Source organism: Rhynchophorus ferrugineus, unplaced genomic scaffold, assembly GCF_030347505.1.
Source record: "Rhynchophorus ferrugineus isolate W39M unplaced genomic scaffold, kcgeb_rfMv2 rfM1, whole genome shotgun sequence".
Classification (NCBI taxonomy): Eukaryota; Metazoa; Arthropoda; class Insecta; order Coleoptera; family Curculionidae; genus Rhynchophorus; species Rhynchophorus ferrugineus.
The window spans coordinates 45,264,741-45,285,239 of record NW_027472580.1 but is presented as its reverse complement, the minus strand read 5'-3'; the positions used below and the strand labels follow the sequence as shown (position 1 = coordinate 45,285,239).

General features: G+C 31.0%; 2 protein-coding genes across 4 annotated transcripts in view; one reads left to right on the top strand and one right to left on the bottom strand.

The window, feature by feature from the left end:
- Window positions 1–20,499, top strand: part of LOC143206852 (extracellular serine/threonine protein CG31145) — a 558,035-nt gene that overhangs the window by 281,632 nt on the left and 255,904 nt on the right. For all 3 annotated transcript variants that reach the window (XM_076419660.1, XM_076419661.1, XM_076419662.1), the window contains one exon: window positions 6,146–6,270. In XM_076419660.1, coding sequence (XP_076275775.1) covers window positions 6,146–6,270 — 125 coding nt within the window. The remainder of the gene's footprint in view (window positions 1–6,145; window positions 6,271–20,499) is intronic.
- The window catches only part of LOC143206854 (uncharacterized), a 133,346-nt gene that overhangs the window by 7,090 nt on the left and 105,757 nt on the right, over window positions 1–20,499 (bottom strand). The window lies entirely within an intron of this gene.

Genomic DNA, 20,499 nt, shown 5'->3' with positions numbered 1-20,499 from the left:
ATAGTCTTTATCCTATTCAAATTAATGATGGAATACCTCAACACCAACTTCACATAATGTGGAAGCACTTTTATTTGAATACTGTTGCACGCACAGATCTCGTTAGGCTCCCACATGAATAGGAAAAAACAAGCGTCGTTCAACAAAAACTCATAAATTATACATCTGCATATCAGACTAATTAAACATATGAAGTTCTAATAGGTATAGTTAATTTTAATTTTTTTTCTCATACAATGAAAGGTTTATATCTAATCTTTTCTCCACCCCCTACACATACACACTCATACACTATTTATTACACTCTTAATTTTCATTATATATTTACATATTACTTATTTCATTTATATTTTCATAATTTTTATTAACTTACTTAACTATTCGTCATTTCACGAGTCTTCTATTCACTTTGTAAGTAGGCCCACCACTGTGGATCGATGGACATCGATTCTTCACTTTTCTATTGAACTAGTTCGATTTCTACAGGAGAAAAGTGAAACTACTAATACCATATCAATGAATATTTAAGATCATTGTCGTTGAATAACAAAATTTCCGCCAATTACACTCTAGAGGGAATCGCATTTTCCTGAAGATAGCCATCTTTAGTCAGTTTCCATTAATAATATGGACGGACTTATTATCCCCATACCATCACTATACTTCTTAACAGTCTGCACACTGTACAATTATAAGGCTTGTTGACTTTTAGTTCGCAAACAAAACTGCGTCTATTCCAAAAACCTGAAAATTGTCCTCATCCGTTCATAGGACACTCTTTCAGTTTTAATTTGTCCAGTTTTAATTTGTTTTAGCTCATTTTAGTCTATTTATCTTATGATACTTCTCTTACTTCTTAGTTGGAAACATTTGTTTCATTTAAAGTAGCCGTAATGTGTGATGGAAATTCTGATCACTTCAGGTCTTGATTTCCTTTTTTTCCAGTAGTTCATTTTCGTTTATTATGTACACCTTAAAGGTGACTTTACTGATAATTTTTGAAATTGTAAACCCTCATTTAAAAGTTTAGACTATATTCCATTAAAAAGTCTAAATCCGTCAATTCTAAGAAATCAACAATTAACGCAGTGATAACCTTTGTGGTGATAAGACATATTTTCTGACTTTACTTACTTTTTTATGTCAAATAAAAATAGGGTATTTTCAGACTTTTTAACTATAATATTATATATATAGGTTCTTATATAATACTATAATATATAATAATATATGGCTCTCATAATCATGTATAGAATATAATTCTGTTCACTCGAAAATAAAAAATTAAAAATTTTATTTGTCATATTTAATCGACTGTTTTGGTATTTACAGATTTTTCTAGTTCATATTATATCGTCATTTGCTTTCATTATATCGTCTTTTCCGTACATTTTTGGTAACTCCAAACTATTCATATTTGGTATATATTTTGCGCATATTTAAGAGCCATGAGATAAGAATGAAATATGTTATAATAACTGTTTTAATTTAATATCTAAAATTAAACCTTTTGTAATAATTAAATAATTAAATACAATAGTTAACATGATATTCTCCTATATGTAAAATTAAGAGTCACCAAATAAAAGAGTCATCAAAACATAATCAAATAAAGTCATAAGTTTCCCTTAGGTAAACAAATTCGAAACAGATAAGAAATTTAGTTGGTGTAACTTTAATTCTCCAGATCTATCTATCTCTGACTAAAGTTTCACTCTTTTTCCATATGATAAATTTTTAAATAATAATGTATCTTTTTTCCTATAGTTTTATAAAAATTTAAATTAATATAAAAATTGAAGCTCAAACATTACTAAATGTTCTTTTCAACTAAAAAAGTAACGTTCCATATTAGTGAATAACATTTTTTTCTCTTAATCTACCCTTATTAATCCAGGTTAGTTTTAGTTGTAAAAGAATTATTTTGTCAATTAAGTGAAGCCTAGATAAACAAAACACCAATAAACTAGACAAAAAACCATCTAATCTGAGGTTTTCCGGAGCATAATAACACCTCCAATTCATAACTGACAAGAACAGTGGAAAACAAATAAAAAAAGTTAAAGACAAACTGGCTCCTCCTCGCCCATTCCACGTCGTTTTATTTCTACTAAATCCCGTCCAAAATTAAAAAATCTCTTCCGAGTCATTTAGATACGTCAGACCGACTTCTTAATTATAACCCGAAATGACTTAAACAAGTTTCGGAGCGTGAATTCCTCATAGCCCGTAAACTGTTCGTTACCTTTCGCATTTTCAAGTAATTACACGTTTAATTATATTCTGAATGTTTAACGATATACTCAAAAAATAATGGAATAATAAAGTAATCGTTGAAGAGTTTATTTTTGTTTTTTTTTGTGGTACGTATGCATATATTCTTTGGAATGAATTGTTTCAATATTCAAGAGATGGATGGCCATCTAGCACAGGGTTTTCTAAACTTTTCCGGCAACAGAGGACTCACTAAATCCCCAGCACTTATATTCTTTAACATACATTTTAATTTGCAGAACCAATTTGTGGCACTGTTTTATAAATAATTTATGAGACAATTAGTTCAGTGTTATGTCCGACTCTGCGTACATTTGGTACGTTAGGACATAATGAAGCCAAACCTTTTTAACTATTACAGTTGTAATACTAACTGAAAACTGAAAAATATGCGTGTTTTAATGTGGATGAACTTTGAACATATAGCCCGTTCAATAAAATAGTAAACTCATGTTATTTAAAATAATGTAATTTAGGGTTTTTTGTATGGGCTCGGTTTTCAATCAGCGATTTGAAATTTATCGAAACAAGTAAAGTGCTAAACGTTTGCTGGCTTATAACCTGTAGCTTATATCTCCTAATATTTTGAAAAATTTTGCCAACGTTTAGCGAATTTTGTAGGCTGATTCGGTTATGTTCAAACGTATGAGACAGCATTATGTCTCTTTTTAACTTAAACCTCATGGTGTTTTGAGTTCACTTTTATTTGGAATAGACTACTGTGTGTACGTATAGGTATGTACTGTAGATATATAAGTTCATCTTCAATATCACCAAATGTGCATTTAGTTAACAGTAGAAAATAAATAATTTTCCAAAATTTTTAGACGTGATTTTTTTGGGTTCCACTTTCATAAGCAACATATAAATGAACTAGGAGAAACTCAGATTGGTGGTTTGATTCATTAGTTTTTCTTTTATTGAGCCAACCTAGATAGCTTAAGAACTTACATTAAATCTTTCAACTTGTTTTTTCTTATATAGACAGAGCGGATTTAACAGGAGTAACATCTGATTTAATACAAATCAATGCATATATTGGGTTTAGTGAAACGTGATGGGAAACATAAACAATCAAGGAAAAATATTGGCTACTGCAGGGTTATCGTAAGTTTTAACAGGATATGTTTTTAAACTCGTAGATATGTTATTGATAAAATAGTAGAATTATATTTGGCTGCAGGATGTAAAGTAATACTGTTATTTAACATTAAAAACAATATTATTTTTTCTTTTATTAATAATTATAATTAATTATATTCCATTAATTTTATTAATGTTATTTTGGGGATGTGCTATTCATGATCTACTACTTCTACTTCGATGTGGCAGCGATATGTTGAATGATTATAATTAGGCATGTATTTTAATTACTTTTCACTTCAAAATGGCATTTATTGAATTGAAGTGTTATAGTGTATATTAATAAAAATATTCTATGATCTTATCTAAAACTTTTTCTCACCTTTCCGACAAAATGGCAATACTTCACTTTTACACTCCTTTAGTATATCGTAACTATCTGAGAGCTAAACCATGCTGTATTAATCTAAACCAATGATAATCAGAAGGCGCTAAGTCTGATGATAACCTTGTGTGGGGATCCTCTTTTTGCAGAATTTCGTTATTTAATTCATTAAGTAGTAGTCAGGTATTAAGTCAGTAGACATCTGCAGTTTGCAGAAACAGTTTCGTTTGGTTCTAAGCTCATAATATACTATTATTTGCTGATCCCACCCCATACACAGCAAGACTTTATGGCCGTGCATATTTCGTTTCAGTATCGATATGGATGGATTTCCCGGATTAACTCATGACTTTTGCGCTTGGGATTATCGTCAAAGTTACACTATTCATCGCCTGGTACAATACGTAAAATAAAACGCTTGAATATGTCCAATCCCATCCGTTGATTCCTCAACTGTTAAGCTATCTGAAGCTTTTTGTCTAACAGGTCTTCCAATTCATTAATTTCAAGCCTTTCTTTCTCACTGACATAAAATGCCATGTTTCAAGTAGCTTAAACCAAAGCCGACGATTGTTCGAAACTATGAAACAATTGTTTCATAGGTTTCGGTAACAAACAGATTCCTTCAAATTAAGCGACAAAAGTAATGAAAGTTGAAGTGCATTCCATGATTAGCGTCTGTATATGAAATATGTTATTTTATGTATCGAATTGTCATAACCATCCGATAACTAATTTAGCATTTTTACCAATACAAATTGCTGATCAAAATGAAATGGACATTTAGAATTAGCCGTTTTAAGCTACACTGTCTTAGTGCCTTCAGTTCATTTCTTGACTTATAGGAAGATATCAATGATTAGAATGCTATATACCTTCGAAGAATCTGCGTTTTATTTGTTAATGATTATCTACAATAATTATATCCATTATTTCATAATTATGCTTATAATATATACAAACATAAATTTATAAAGAACCAGCAATGTTTTATAAAAATTATCAAATAGCTGTATCAGTTTTAATTTATGAAGCAACAAAAAAGCAAAATTTACTTTTAAAACATTTTTTTCTTCTTTATATTTCCGAAAACAATATGGAGCAAAATTATAATTTCTTCTCCCGGTAATAACATTTTTGTTTTTATTTAATCTTTCATAAATATAAAGTACAAAATGTAGGGCATATTTAAATTTCCCATTAAGTTAAAATGTTTTTGGCTTAACTTAATTTAGATATTGAATTTAATATGTTTACAATAAAAAGTATACTTACTAAATATTAGCCACATTCAAATAATATTGGACTAGATCTATTTGTAATATGGATAGTTTAAAATCTATAATATAAATTATCTTATGTGGGTAATAATATGACTGAGATGTGTTCCTAATTAGATTTTGCACATTTCTAGTTAAAAAACACAAATATACATTTTTCAGATATATTAAAACGTATCGTTATAGTTCTTAAACGTGTTGACTCATAACTATAACTACTACTACTATTACATACAGCATAATTTTGTAATATAGGGCCTATAAATTCGTTTTAAAGGATTTTTTTAATTTTAAGCCTTATTGTCCAAAATTGGTAGAATGTATTTTATTCAAAAAATTGTTCATCGATAGGGTACTATTTCCCAACTTTCAGGCAATTTACGAATTCCATCTCGAAAAGATAATGTATCCTTTGAGCCTATCCACGTATCGACCCATTTTAGTATCTTCCTAAAACGTGAAGCGCTGACGGTGACAGGTTACCACTCGTATGTCGAAACAAGTAGTAATCAGAAGGAACAAAGTCTGGATAATGTGACGGATGGTAGCACTTTCCACATTAATTTTTACAAACATGTTTTCATCGATTCTCACATGTAGTTGCGAGCTGTCATGATGAAGTATAACATTGTTGCGTTTTTGCTCATAATCCGGCAGTTTTTCGCGCAGTGGTCGGCTCGCTAGTGATTAGTGGTTTCATTACATTTTAGCAACTCATCACATATCACACCAAGCTGGACCTATAAACAAAATGCTGTTGATGTTGATGCATGACAAGATGCTCCCTATTTTTTGCGCTTAATACATAGTAACATCGTCTGTTGTAAATCACTTTTTTGAATGTATAGACCTGATAAAATTTTATAATAAGGGGTTATACTGCCTAAGCAAATTAAAGAAATGTAGGACGTATTTTTTATCGAAAAATATTAATTATTCAATGAAATAGTGGTGCCACTTGCCTCATGTTTATAGTAACTTTAATGACTTTTATGGGTATTATTGATATGGGTATTATGATTTTATTTATTATTTTAATTTATTATTAAGGTAATTTTAGTCGCTAAGCTACAAGATAAATATTGAAGAATACCTCCTTTCTTATTACTATTTTTTATTCCAGAAAAAATGCCACCACATTGGAACTTTTTCACTATCAGATTTCCCAACACGAATTATATACCAAGGATACTCCGTTAGTAGAACAGATTCTTCACGAAATGAGAACTGAGCCAGTTTTACATGTTGGTAAGTTTCAATTTTGCCTGTCAACATTTTTTGCCTTTAACATATTAGATTTATTAGGAAATAGTGTGTTATAGCGTTTCAGAATTTTATTGTTTATTATAACTAACCATTATATAAAAAGTAATATTTCTCATTATATGAATCTTATCGAATATTAAGACCATTTTCGTAATATATAATTAGTAAATTAAACAATTTGAATAATTCAGTTCAGACCTGAATAAAATGATAAGGCTAGTGGCTAATGATAATGGTGGTGGTTTTTAAGACAATTACAAAGTAACCTAAGAGAAATAGCTCGGTACCATCTTATAGATATTAATAAATAAAACACTAAAGCTCAAAATCTAAACAATTCAGTCTAATCGTCAGTGTCAATTCATCCACAAACTGAAACCATCTTATTGGAGCTCACCGAATCCAAACATACAAATGGACTTCTTGTCGAACACATCAATAAATTGCCATTTGCGTCACAGGACAGTTTCAGTTATATATTGTGATTAATAACTTGGTGGTTAATTTTTTACCAAAACCAAATTGATCCAGATTCATCGTAATCAGTTCCTTCTTTTTATTTTCATCAAGTGCATATAAGTATGGAAGCTTTAAATGAAACTAAGTTGGCTCATTTTCACAACTTTTTGCATTTAATTAGTTCAGCAATAACCTTGGTCCGTTCATATGAATGAAGGCTTGTATAGCCAGCTTTAAATCATTGTTTTTGATGAACTCTTTCTAAGTAATTTAGTTACCTCAATTACAGTGTTCAATATAAAGATATAGTGACACTTCAATATTACCTAGCTTGTATACAAAGAACAACTTAGTTAGTATTAGGAAAATTAATTTTTAAATTTATATTATTGATCTAGAGACAACTTATCATGACACTAAACGTCAATTACATTTTTTACACCCATTTAATTCGAACGTGTCTCACCCCCAAATTGTATTGGCCCTGCTAAAATCTTAATGTTTTCACCTCATAAACCTCGACTAATATATTCCATACATAATTAAAACCAAATTTAAAGTGGTAGCGTCGACCTAGCTGGCTGGAAACATCCAGAGCTTATTTATATCGTTTCGAGGCGAATAATTTCACTTTCTTAAGACTGCGTGAGAGCGGAACAAGCTTAAGGAGTTACTTGAGGAGAAATTCATTTATTTATTTTTGCTGTAATGCAATATTAATACTGATTACCTATTTTTAGGACAATTAATAATATGATATCGAATTAATAATTATTAATATCCTTTGTGCTTTTATTATCCTAATTTATTATGATTATTTTATCATTGTTCACAAATAGTATGTGTAGTCTTTGCCATAAAACATCCAATTCCCGTTATAGATGCCGTCGAATATATTGCCAAGTGCAGTTTGTAAAAATGTAAAATTTTTTTTAAACTCGTAGTGGATTTCTTTCTCATTTAGTTATAGTCTCCTAGTTAAAAAGAGACAGAAAGCTATCTGATGCGCCGGAACATGTAACCAAAAAAGAACAGTTATTTTATGACCTGATTAGGTTACATTTTATGAACTGATTCGTTTTGCGTTGGTATTGATCGATACTGTTGACAAAAGTCTACAAACTTCGTCAAAGCATTAGTGATAATAATTATAGGTTAGATAGCTGCAAATGTCAAAAGTTATAGTTGACTCGACAACATTGCCACGTGCTGGCATAATTAATTTTGTTGACGCGTACTGGCAGTTTTATTGAATAGACTCTAATTCTCACTCTCTGCAATGCTGTTTGGTTTATAAGGATTCATGTATTACCTACACTATACAATTATTTTACATGATGCGTCGATAAAACACTAAAGTTATGTGGTGAAATCAGATATAAGTCTCTGAAATCAATTTAATTACGCTCGTTTGGTTAATCAAAATTAATATTTATATAACCATAGAAAATTGGATACATTACTTCATAAATATCTCCGGATTTGGCGCATATTGAGCTCCATTTAATTTTAAAACTGAGAATAATCCGAGTTTGGCGCATGCGTATATACAACTTTATTTACTTACATTTTTTTTATCGTGATTATTAGATTTATTTTAGTTTTAGGAGTTTAACAAAAATGGTAAAATTTTGGAATTAACACATATTATTTAAAAAAGTAAATAATAATAACAATTTAATTATTATAACTACAGAATTATTATTGTAACACAAAATCTAAATATTCTAAATTTTTTTGTTGTTTTGACTTGATCGACTCGAAATGAATGTACCACCATTAGAAAAGGAAGGCAACACAGTTTATCCTTATCTACGGTTTATTCTATGCAGGTGAGTACACATGCGCTAATTCCGCAGATATTCGCGGAGTAATTTATCATATAAAAAACTGAGATTTGGTGATTGTTTCTTCGTTAGCCAGACATCTTATACCAACAACTTCAATCTACTAATATGGATTTTACTCTTCTTCGAGGACCCTGGTTCATTTTGTTTTTTCAGTCACTTGTTGCACTAAATAATATATATGCCATATTACAATTCACTAATCGTGATGTTGCCCTTTTCACTAAGGCCAACTGTTAAAAAAATATTATTAATCGACTTCAAGAAACGAGGAGGTTCTATGTTCGGTTGCATATATTTTTTAAATGATTGATTTTTCCGTCAATTGTGGGTCGATTTTCAAAATTCTTTCTTTATTCGAAAGAGTGCTCTTCCGAGGTGGTCCCATTGGAACCAAATCAATATCTGATGGAGGAAGGGGTAGAAATCGAGGGAAACACTGAAAATTCAAAGGCACGTACAACATCTTCACATATTTTTTATCCAAAGTAATTAGATATTTGTGTATGCTATTGCTAAGCTGATGTGACGGACAAACGAAAGTAGTTCAGTTCAAAAGCCATCCAGTCTGCTATTAAATACAAACTATAACGTATAAGACCTCGTAGAAACAGTGTAAAACGCTGCTTCTTTGGTGTAATGGTTAAGTCGTTTAGCTCTCAAACGGAGGTCGCGAGTTCTATTCTCGGCGGGGACGATAACTTTTTGTTGTTGCTTAGATCGAACATTTGTCAAATCACCTAGGCTAGGTAGCGTAGGCCGGGTCCTGAAATGCTCCTTATTTTCAATCATTGTTTCTTTATTCCTATTATTCCTCATACGGCCTACACTTTTACTTGGCCTACCCACTGTAATATTAAATATATTAACTGCGTAATTTTTAAGTAAATATCTGACACTAAAATGAGAAAAATAAAATATTTTTAACAAAAAAATTAACTGACTTCAAAAAATAAATAAGGAACTCACTGAAAATTAAAAAATAATCATCACATTTTAAAATACATTATGTACATAATAATGTACATATTTTAGCCCAAGCAATACAACAATAATAATATAATTTTGCGACAATACAAAAAATTAAATTACCAACAAAACAAATCTAAATTAAGATAATTGTTAATAATTGTTAATAATTGGTTGGGTTCGGCACCGACTTCAAAGTGGTCAGTTGGTAGTAGTTAAAATAATATTATAAATAGATAAATAGGTTTAGGCAGTCTCAAGAATATAAAATGCGTGTAGTAGATAGGTTAAATAAGGTTTTTGATTATTTCTATTTAGTTATTACAACGATTATTATGTACATATTTTATTTTTAAATGTTTTGTTTTTTTTTTTGATTTTTTATAGTCTCTTATTTATTTTTTGAAGTCAGTTAAATTTTTTTGTTAAAAATATTTTTTCAGCATTATGCATCGTTGAAATTATTTATTTAAAAAGACTTTAAACTCACAGCCTTTGGTTATTTTATCACTGTAGTGTGTCTTCCAACACTAAATTATTTGTTCTTCCATATGATTCTATAATCGCTCTATTCGCATGATTTAGCTCTCTTGGCTCGTCCTATGTCTTGTGGGTCGATTAAGTAGATTAAAGTAAATACAATATTCAATATTTCTTACAATTAGATACAATATGTGCAGAAATGCATTGTATCGACCTGGTTGACGCAGACGGTGACAGGAAGTCTTTTACTGCTGCCATGGTCCTAGGTGCGAATCCTCCTGGGGCATAGTTTTTAATTTATTTGGTGATTTGAGATTGTCCATAAGGTGACAGCGTAAGATCCGACAAGGAAAATCTTCCCACTTACCCTAGTAACCAGGCTAGGTAAGGCCGGATATCTTCTGGGAACGGATGGTAAAAAGTATATAAATAATAAAATAAAAAAGAGCATCCGAGAGAAATTATTTTGAATAAATTTGTGATATCCTAAAATATTTATATGTTTTAAGAAAAATTTACTATTTTTAAGAAATTAGCTCCTTGATCCTGTAGGTTGTATTTTGCCAACAACGTTTTCTTAATTATTGTGCCTAAAAATCTCTTACAATAATATCAGTGATGAAATCATTTATTAATAGTTGCATCTCCAACTGCATGAATCCACTGTATCCCTCGTGAATAAGTTAAAGTCTATTTAGTCACCATGCAGCTCATTTCAAAGCAAAATTGTTGTGTCGCGACGTCGACGTTGATGAATGACTGGCGCTGCATTCAATTACAAAGCCAGTGGGGTCAGAAATCGGAATCCGGTCTCGTGGCGGAATCGGCAGGTCTTCGGCAGATTCAGCGAGCTCGGAGAGGTATTAATTATAATGTAATTTGAACAGTTGCGATTAAGATTTGAAGCGCTGGTATTTCGCAAAATACTATAATAGCAGATCTAATCTAAAGTAACTAAATATATATATATATATATATATATATATATATATATATATATATATATATATATATATATATATATATATATATATATATATATATATATATATATATATATATATATATGCTATTGATTCTAATAGATTAGATCTGCTGTTTTTTGGTTTATTTTATTTAATATACTACTTATTGCCGGAACCTATAAATCCCGTCTCTTTCTTGAATTCTCAAGAAAAGCTGTTATTTTCTGTTATTTTCGTATAATATCAGTACAGAAAAAGTGACGTAAAAACTACTACTAAATTTTACCTCGACGTATTTCAATGTAGAAAGTATGTTGTTTTGCAATTTGCCCATTGGAGTAGGGAATATGGTAGGAAACCCAAAATAGGCAATAAATACGAATTTACATTACTACGTATAATAGATATAACAATAATAATTCCCAGCCACATGTCAACGATTATGTACAATGATTATTAAATCAATTAAATAATAATAAATTTATTATTAGTTTCCTTTATCCATAGTTTATTAAAATATTCCAGTGATTCCGTTCTTCAGTAAGAAACTACAACCTCTTAAGGTCATCCTAATTTAGATTTCGATTATTTATCGGTTTAATGGGAATTCAACGGGAAGACATTCGAGCTCGGGGATCAGTAGGTCTCGAGAGTTTCGATTAATTTGTCGGAGAAATTAATTTCGGAGTTCTAAGGTTTAAGTCATTTTAAGCTATGTGCAATTCAGATTTTGATTATTTATTTATGTGGGGAATGTAATAGAGAAGCGAGATCCAAATATATTCCTATTTACATTTTCAAAATGTGCTAAACTGGAAATGTAATTTATAATTCTATTAAGATTAACACTATGAAAATAAAAGGTGTAATATTATTGAGCATTTTCCTAATTTGATAAAATTGTTTAATATTTCATTATCAATTTAAAAATATAATCTTCTGTACTTCTTTGTGAAGTATGTCTTGAAAGTTTGACAAAAATGGAAATCTACAAATTAACAAGAATTATTTTAAAATAAATTGCATCTTCCTGTGTTACTGATACTTCCTATTAACGATGGCAAGAGATGATTTAGTATTTAGTGTTCTCGTTTTAACAAAAATTAAGTTTGAAGATGAGAAAATCAGGCCGAAGGAAACTATGATTGGAGGCAGTACTCGTTATTCAAGCATACGGTAAATAAATACAGACAGAAATGCCTTCTATAATTACTTCCAGCATGGAATTCAAAGGTCGTAAAAATTATCGAGAAAAGTACTATCTAGTAATGGACAATATTTTGAAAATAATGTAGCACTAAAATTAACCTATTCCAAAAGCGACCTCTAGTTTTACGAATGGTTACTTGTATGAAATAAATTAATACTCAAATTTTAGTCTAGTATATTTAGCATATCTATAATCTAGTATAGGCATAATATACTTTACTTCGTTTAGCAAAGTAAAACAATATTCCTCCTTTATATTAAGCCCCCTCCCATCACACATCAAACAATGCTTGTGTATCAGATAAAATATAGTTCTTGTGTATCACGTAAACCCCCTATAATAAGAAAACTGCGTGTTCAAAAATAAGATGTTGATGATGACTCTCTATCTGTTCGAATTGATTTTGCATAAAATAGAAATACATTTCTATAAGCGAATTTACGCTGGAAAGCTGGAAGGTAAAGAATAAGAAATTCCTCCCTGTCAATATACTAATAAAGCACTGTTATATGACAAAAAGAGCAATTTGGACATAACAAGTCAATTGAAAATTCCCCGGCCTACCATAGTAAAACATATTTTTTGGGTGATACACTGATTATAGCGATCCTCCAACTTTTCGATACAATTTTTGTAGTACGATTTGTCCTTTGCTTCAAAATAGGCCTCAGTTTTGGCGATCACCATTCTCATTCGATGAAAATTTCTTCCCAGCGATCATTATTTTGAGACCTGAGAACAGTAATTAGTCGCCAGGGGGGCCAGATCTGGAGAATACGGTGAATGAGGAAGCAATTCGAAGCCCACTTCACGGATTTCACTGTCACGTTTTCACTGACTTGAACAACGGTGCATTGTCTTGGTGAGCAGCATTTTCTTTTTCTTCAAATGCGGTCGTTTTTGATGGTATGCCGATAAATAATGGAGCCATGTTTCATCCATTGTCACATATCGACGCAAAAACTCGGGTTTGTTACGCTTGATCATCTTCAAACACTGCTCCGAATCATCAACTCGTCGTTGTTTTTGGTCAAAAGTGAACTTGGGCGGCACCCACTTTGCACAGAGCTCTCTCATACCGAAATATTCGTGAATGATATGATGTACGCATTCAGTTGATATCTTTAGAGTGTCTGCTATTTCATTCAGTTTCAATTTACCGTCATTCAAAATCATTTTGTGTGCTGTTTTCGTCGGTAACAACCTCTCTTAGGCATCCACTGCGTTCACCGCCTTCGGTGCTCATTTCACCACGTCTAAACTTAGCATACCAATCCTTGATGGTTGATTTTCCTGAGGCAGTATCCGGAAACTCGGCATCAAGCCAAGATCCGACAGCTGTCAAATTTATTCGCGCATCTTTTGAAGGTTAGGGCTAACTAAAAAACATATGGGTTTAATTCTAGTAGCGCCATCTATATGTCAGGTTGGGAATACTTCAATTGACCTGTTAATTCAGGTTCCAGAAGAAAGTACTGTGGAATGCTGTTAATGCCCAATGGTATTTCAGAAATAGTGATATCGGTAGAGTTTTGGAATTAATTTTGAATGTTAAGGCTTTTTGATGGCATGGATCGGACAAGGCGAGTCAAGAGGATTAAAAAGCAGAGCACAGCGCTAGTTTATCCGTTAATATTAACGTAAAAAGTTGATGAACTTTTTTTATATTTTAATATTTTAATACAAAAATACATTGAGAAAAAAGTGATGCCATTAGTTTCTCATTCAACCTTTGGGTTAAGAATGTTGAAAAAATATTGATATTTTTGGCCGATATATAGATATGTCGATATTTTTGTCAAAAAAAAATTACACACTTTAAATATTTAAAAAATATTGACACTTTTTAAAGTGTTTAAAAAATATCAATATTTTTACTTGCCTGAATTTCTTTGCGAAAATAACGATATTTTTCTCAGCGGACGACATGCCTATTTTGGGTTTCCTACCATATTCCCTACTCCAATGGGCAAATTGCAAAACAACATACTTTCTACATTGAAATACGTCGAGGTAAAATTTAGTAGTAGTTTTTACGTCACTTTTTCTGTACTGATATTATACGAAAATAACAGAAAATAACAGCTTTTCTTGAGAATTCAAGAAAGAGACGGGATTTATAGGTTCCGGCAATAAGTAGTATATTAAATAAAATAAACCAAAAAACAGCAGATCTAATCTATTAGAATCAATAGCATATATATATATATATATATATATATATATAAGAGAGGTTGTTACCGACGAAAACAGCACACAAAATGATTTTGAATGACGGTAAATTGAAACTGAATGAAATAGCAGACACTCTAAAGATATCAACTGAATGCGTACATCATATCATTCACGAATATTTCGGTATGAGAGAGCTCTGTGCAAAGTGGGTGCCGCCCAAGTTCACTTTTGACCAAAAACAACGACGAGTTGATGATTCGGAGCAGTGTTTGAAGATGATCAAGCGTAACAAACCCGAGTTTTTGCGTCGATATGTGACAATGGATGAAACATGGCTCCATTATTTATCGGCGTACCATCAAAAACGACCGCATTTGAAGAAAAAGAAAGTGCTGCTCACCAAGACAATGCACCGTTGTTCAAGTCAGTGAAAACGTGACAGTGAAATCCGTGAAGTGGGCTTCGAATTGCTTCCTTATTCACCGTATTCTCCAGATCTGGCCCCCCTGGCGACTAATTACTGTTCTCAGGTCTCAAAATAATGATCGCTGGGAAGAAATTTTCATCGAATGAGAAGGTGATCGCCAAAACTGAGGCCTATTTTGAAGCAAAGGACAAATCGTACTACAAAAATTGTATCGAAAAGTTGGAGGATCGCTATAATCAGTGTATCACCCAAAAAATATGTTTTGCTATGGTAGGCCGGGGAATTTTCAATTGACTTGTTATGTCCAAATTGCTCTTTTTGTCATATAACAGTGCTTTATTAGTATATTGACAGGGAGGAATTTCTTATTCTTTACCTTCCAGCTTTCCAGCGTAAATTCGCTTATAGAAATGTATTTCTATTTTATGCAAAATCAATTCGAACAGATAGAGAGTCATCATCAACATCTTATTTTTGAACACGCAGTTTTCTTATTATAGGGGGTTTACGTGATACACAAGAACTATATTTTATCTGATACACAAGCATTGTTTGATGTGTGATGGGAGGGGGCTTAATATAAAGGAGGAATATTGTTTTACTTTGCTAAACGAAGTAAAGTATATTATGCCTATACTAGATTATAGATATGCTAAATATACTAGACTAAAATTTGAGTATTAATTTATTTCATACAAGTAACCATTCGTAAAACTAGAGGTCGCTTTTGGAATAGGTTAATTTTAGTGCTACATTATTTTCAAAATATTGTCCATTACTAGATAGTACTTTTCTCGATAATTTTTACGACCTTTGAATTCCATGCTGGAAGTAATTATAGAAGGCATTTCTGTCTGTATTTATTTACCGTATGCTTGAATAACGAGTACTGCCTCCAATCATAGTTTCCTTCGGCCTGATTTTCTCATCTTCAAACTTAATTTTTGTTAAAACGAGAACACTAAATACTAAATCATCTCTTGCCATCGTTAATAGGAAGTATCAGTAACACAGGAAGATGCAATTTATTTTAAAATAATTCTTGTTAATTTGTAGATTTCCATTTTTGTCAAACTTTCAAGACATACTTCACAAAGAAGTACAGAAGATTATATTTTTAAATTGATAATGAAATATTAAACAATTTTATCAAATTAGGAAAATGCTCAATAATATTACACCTTTTATTTTCATAGTGTTAATCTTAATAGAATTATAAATTACATTTCCAGTTTAGCACATTTTGAAAATGTAAATAGGAATATATTTGGATCTCGCTTCTCTATTACATTCCCCACATAAATAAATAATCAAAATCTGAATTGCACATAGCTTAAAATGACTTAAACCTTAGAACTCCGAAATTAATTTCTCCGACAAATTAATCGAAACTCTCGAGACCTACTGATCCCCGAGCTCGAATGTCTTCCCGTTGAATTCCCATTAAACCGATAAATAATCGAAATCTAAATTAGGATGACCTTAAGAGGTTGTAGTTTCTTACTGAAGAACGGAATCACTGGAATATTTTAATAAACTATGGATAAAGGAAACTAATAATAAATGTATTATTATTTAATTGATTTAATAATCATTGTACATAATCGTTGACATGTGGCTGGGAATTATTATTGTTATATCTATTATACGTAGTAATGTAAATTCGTATTTATTGCTTTTAAATATTAGCTTAGTTAGTATTTGTTCGACTGTCCTAATCTAACTATGGTTCATTTCTATTTAATATTATTGATTTATTCATTATATACTGATAATAATTGAGTATTCAAAATTGCATTTTTGATATCCATTATTTTTGTTGCTTTATTTGAAGCAAATTTGATGCGGAAGCCCATCGAACACTCTTAGAGACCTATAGTGATATTTATCCATCACTTTCCTATTGTCGGTTTTGATTTCAATATTTGAAGTGGTTATTTTGATATCAATGACAAAAAGAAACGACCTAGAGGATCAATAAAGTTCGAAAACAATGAATTGCAAAACTTATCGGACGGAAATTCGGATCCAACTTTCAAATTATTCTCAGACAGCTTAACAATTGTAGAATCAACTATTTCCAAGTAAAAAAAGAAGAGCTTTCTTCTTCTGATTACTACTCCCTCAAATCGATGCAGCATGGTTTGGTTGTACACGTTTTTTAAATACCCAAGGAGTGTGAAAATATATCAAAAATATATCGCTAACAAACCAAAATTTTTCGACACGATATCGTCATGTTGCCACATTTCAGATATCTCTTATAACTACCAAACACACTAAGCAAATAATAATCCATACCATTTGCACCAATAGTCTTCCATACTTCTAATCCAACTAGACCTGTACGTTAAAAAGTAATATGTTTGTATTGTTTCTATTACTCAGTGATTGATTTTTATTCGCTATAAAAATTTTCTTATTTTCATCTCATCAAAAAATAAAGATTTCATTGAAAATAGGATGGCCTGTTGCATTCAGGATATGTAAAGTTTGATGACAAACTATTTTTCAGTTTTTAAAGTTTCAGAGATCATGGAGTATAAAAGAGTTACAACTATCCTGAATTTTGTCATTTAAAAATTCCATTAGTTAATATATACTCTAGGGTTTTCAATTGCCTTCTGCTATCATCCTCACTAAACATCGATTTTAAGGTTTTTCCACGCTCATTCGGACTTATATAATTAGTAATAATGCCTCGATCTTTATTAATCTTCTAACTATTAATGGACTGTATTAACACAGATGCTGAACCGTACAGGACGTAACGAAGAAAACGCGATTATTTTTTTGTTCAAAATTGGCTTTATTCATCAATGTAATTTCCATCAAGAGCCACACAATACCACTTTTATAGAACGATTTATCTTTTGTCTCAAAATAGATCTGTCATCAGTTGCTGTTCACTCAGATGACGATCATTTTGAGTCCGTAGTGAAGTGATGGATCCATGCTTCATCCATAGTCACATATCGATGCAAAAATTCCGGTTTGTTGGCATGGCACAACACTGCTCAGAATCATCAACACGTTCCTGTTTTTACTTGTTGTCTTGTCAGTTACAGAACTTTATCATAGTCATATGATCATCCAATATAAAGCCTACGCGTTCTTTGATACATTTACGATGTTAGCTAACTGACGTAACTTCACTTTTCAATCTTTAAAACAATTTTGTGGCTTTTTAAAAATAGTTTGTGGTTCCACATCATTTGGAGGTCTACTGCATTCGACATCATCGGTGTCTGTATGACCACGTTTGAAGTCGGCAAACCAATGTTTTACTGTTGATTCTGATGGAGCGGAGTCCTTGCAACACTTTTCAAGCCATTGCTTCGCTTAAACTGTATTTTTTCCGCCAAGAAGAATTAAATTAAAACACGAAATTGTTTTTAATCCATTGTTTTGAATATAACAAAAGTAATGTTACTCTTAGCCTAATAACTCACAAACTTAACAGTAGAATGTTATAAACTTTTTAAAAGCTTTCTTTGAAGGTTAGTACTAACTGAAAAAGCGAATGCAATAAAATTAGCGCCATCCTTGTGTTAGGCTCAGAACTTTTCTGCCCTTATGTTATTTAAAAAACAACTATTTATTTTATATAGTTGACCAGATGTTTATATTTTCAATTACTAGAAATTGATCCCCGTATGTGTTAAAATATATGGATATTAATACCAAATTGTATTTGCCAATACTGAATGAAGAAATGAAAACAACGCACAAACACCAATTAAGACTTTTTCAATTATCACTCTTATTCGCCGCAACAACCCGATAATGACCGTTCGACAAATCATTGCAGTAAATTGCCAGTTCTGGTATATTAGTTTCACTCATCAGGGAATACATCCAACATCTAATTAGGATGAGATAACATGTTGGCATAGTTCAATGGTTCGATAAATTGTCGACGAAGCCGCTAATTAACTTGTTCCATCGATTTATTAAACAAAAACAGATTTTTGTTACGTCACTAAGAGAAGCATTTATTACGTTTATTATATTTATTATGTTTCATTGTATGTTTTATGTCATATTATTATATTTTAAAATATATATCGTTTTTATTACATACAAGCAGAGGCTAGAAGTTTATAGTGGAAACTAGGTGTAAAATTTAAAGAATATTATTAACTTAAAAATAATAATGAACCGATTTTATTTAACATAACTGATATCTGCTTGATTGGAGGTAACATAAATAAATTGCTGCTCTTGGATTCCGAACTTGGAATTTAAAGTATATATAGTCAATTCAAAATAGCAGTGACACGAGTCAATGAGACAAAAGTGACAATATATGTCTGTCTAAAGTTGTAAATTCGTTTTACAGTCAGACAATATTATCCTTGTCATTTTATTCTATTTAAAAAGAGATAGAATGCTGTTAGAGAAGTTCGAACATGTAACGGAGTGAGCCTGCAAAAGTTTTATGTTTGCCAAACGTCTGAAAATTCTTCAAAATATTATAATTACGGGTTATAAACCGGCAAACGTTGCTTTAACGCTTTGTTTTAATAAATTTTAAATCGCCGTGGTTTTTATTGAAAATGTTTTTTGCGCCTTGCAGCTACACTGACGAATTAAGATCAATCTTGTTGTTTCAGAGATGAAATATACGAAATGTATAAAACAGTAAGTGGTTTTTTCAATCGAAACTTAATTTAATACAATTATTCCAGAGAAAATTGTTAGTCTGGAAAGTATCCACAAAAATCCAAAAGATATACAGCTATTTGAGAGATGTAGAACATCCGTTTGTTGTTGGATAATATAGGACTTAAGTGGAGTAAAGATAACCCTCGAAGGGGTTTAACTTCCAGAGATTGCTTTTAAAATAATACAATTTTTAAAAGCATATAACAAAATCAAGGAAGAATTATTTCAATTTATATATTTAAAAGAGCCATGAATATTTCAGAATGGTACGTTGGCTTGCTCATAGCAAGATGATAATAAATATAGTGTAAAAACAACAAAGGTTTATAGCAAAAGGTAAACGTTTGAATAACGACCTATTAGGTTTTGTTAGTCATAACATGTGTGCATTGCAGACATATATTTCTTCATGCTGGAAACAGGAATGGTTTTATTCCTGATGCAGAATTAGTGTTTTTCTAAGTCCAAGGGTGATTACCATGAAGAAATGAACCATAACTTGTCTTTGCAGTAGTTTGAAAATCAGCTTTTAAAGAACTTGGAGGAACTATCAGTATTGCTATATATTTATAGTACATTGGTGGAGAAAATCGCAACAAGTTCATCAACAAAGGCTGCAATTAAGGAATGGCTTAAAGTACATAAAATAAGTTTTCGACGAAATCATGTTAAAGAATGAACTATTTCAAATTATTACTCGGTAAATATAAATGAAATATTTAATTGCATTTTATGTAATTTACTTTTTTAGAATTAAGCCTGAGAAAAGATACTTAGTAGAAATTACTGAATGTTATGGCCACATATTATTACGTTCCTATTACGCTCCCTATCACTGCATTTTTAATCCAATTGACTTGATATGGGGTATTGTAAAGAATTATTACAATATATATTCAGGTCGAGGAGGATATTCAAACCAGAACTGTCTGGATTTATGGAAAGAGGAATTGTCGAAAATAATACCTTCTGTTTGTATGAGCTCGATCAGACACATTGAAGAAGAAA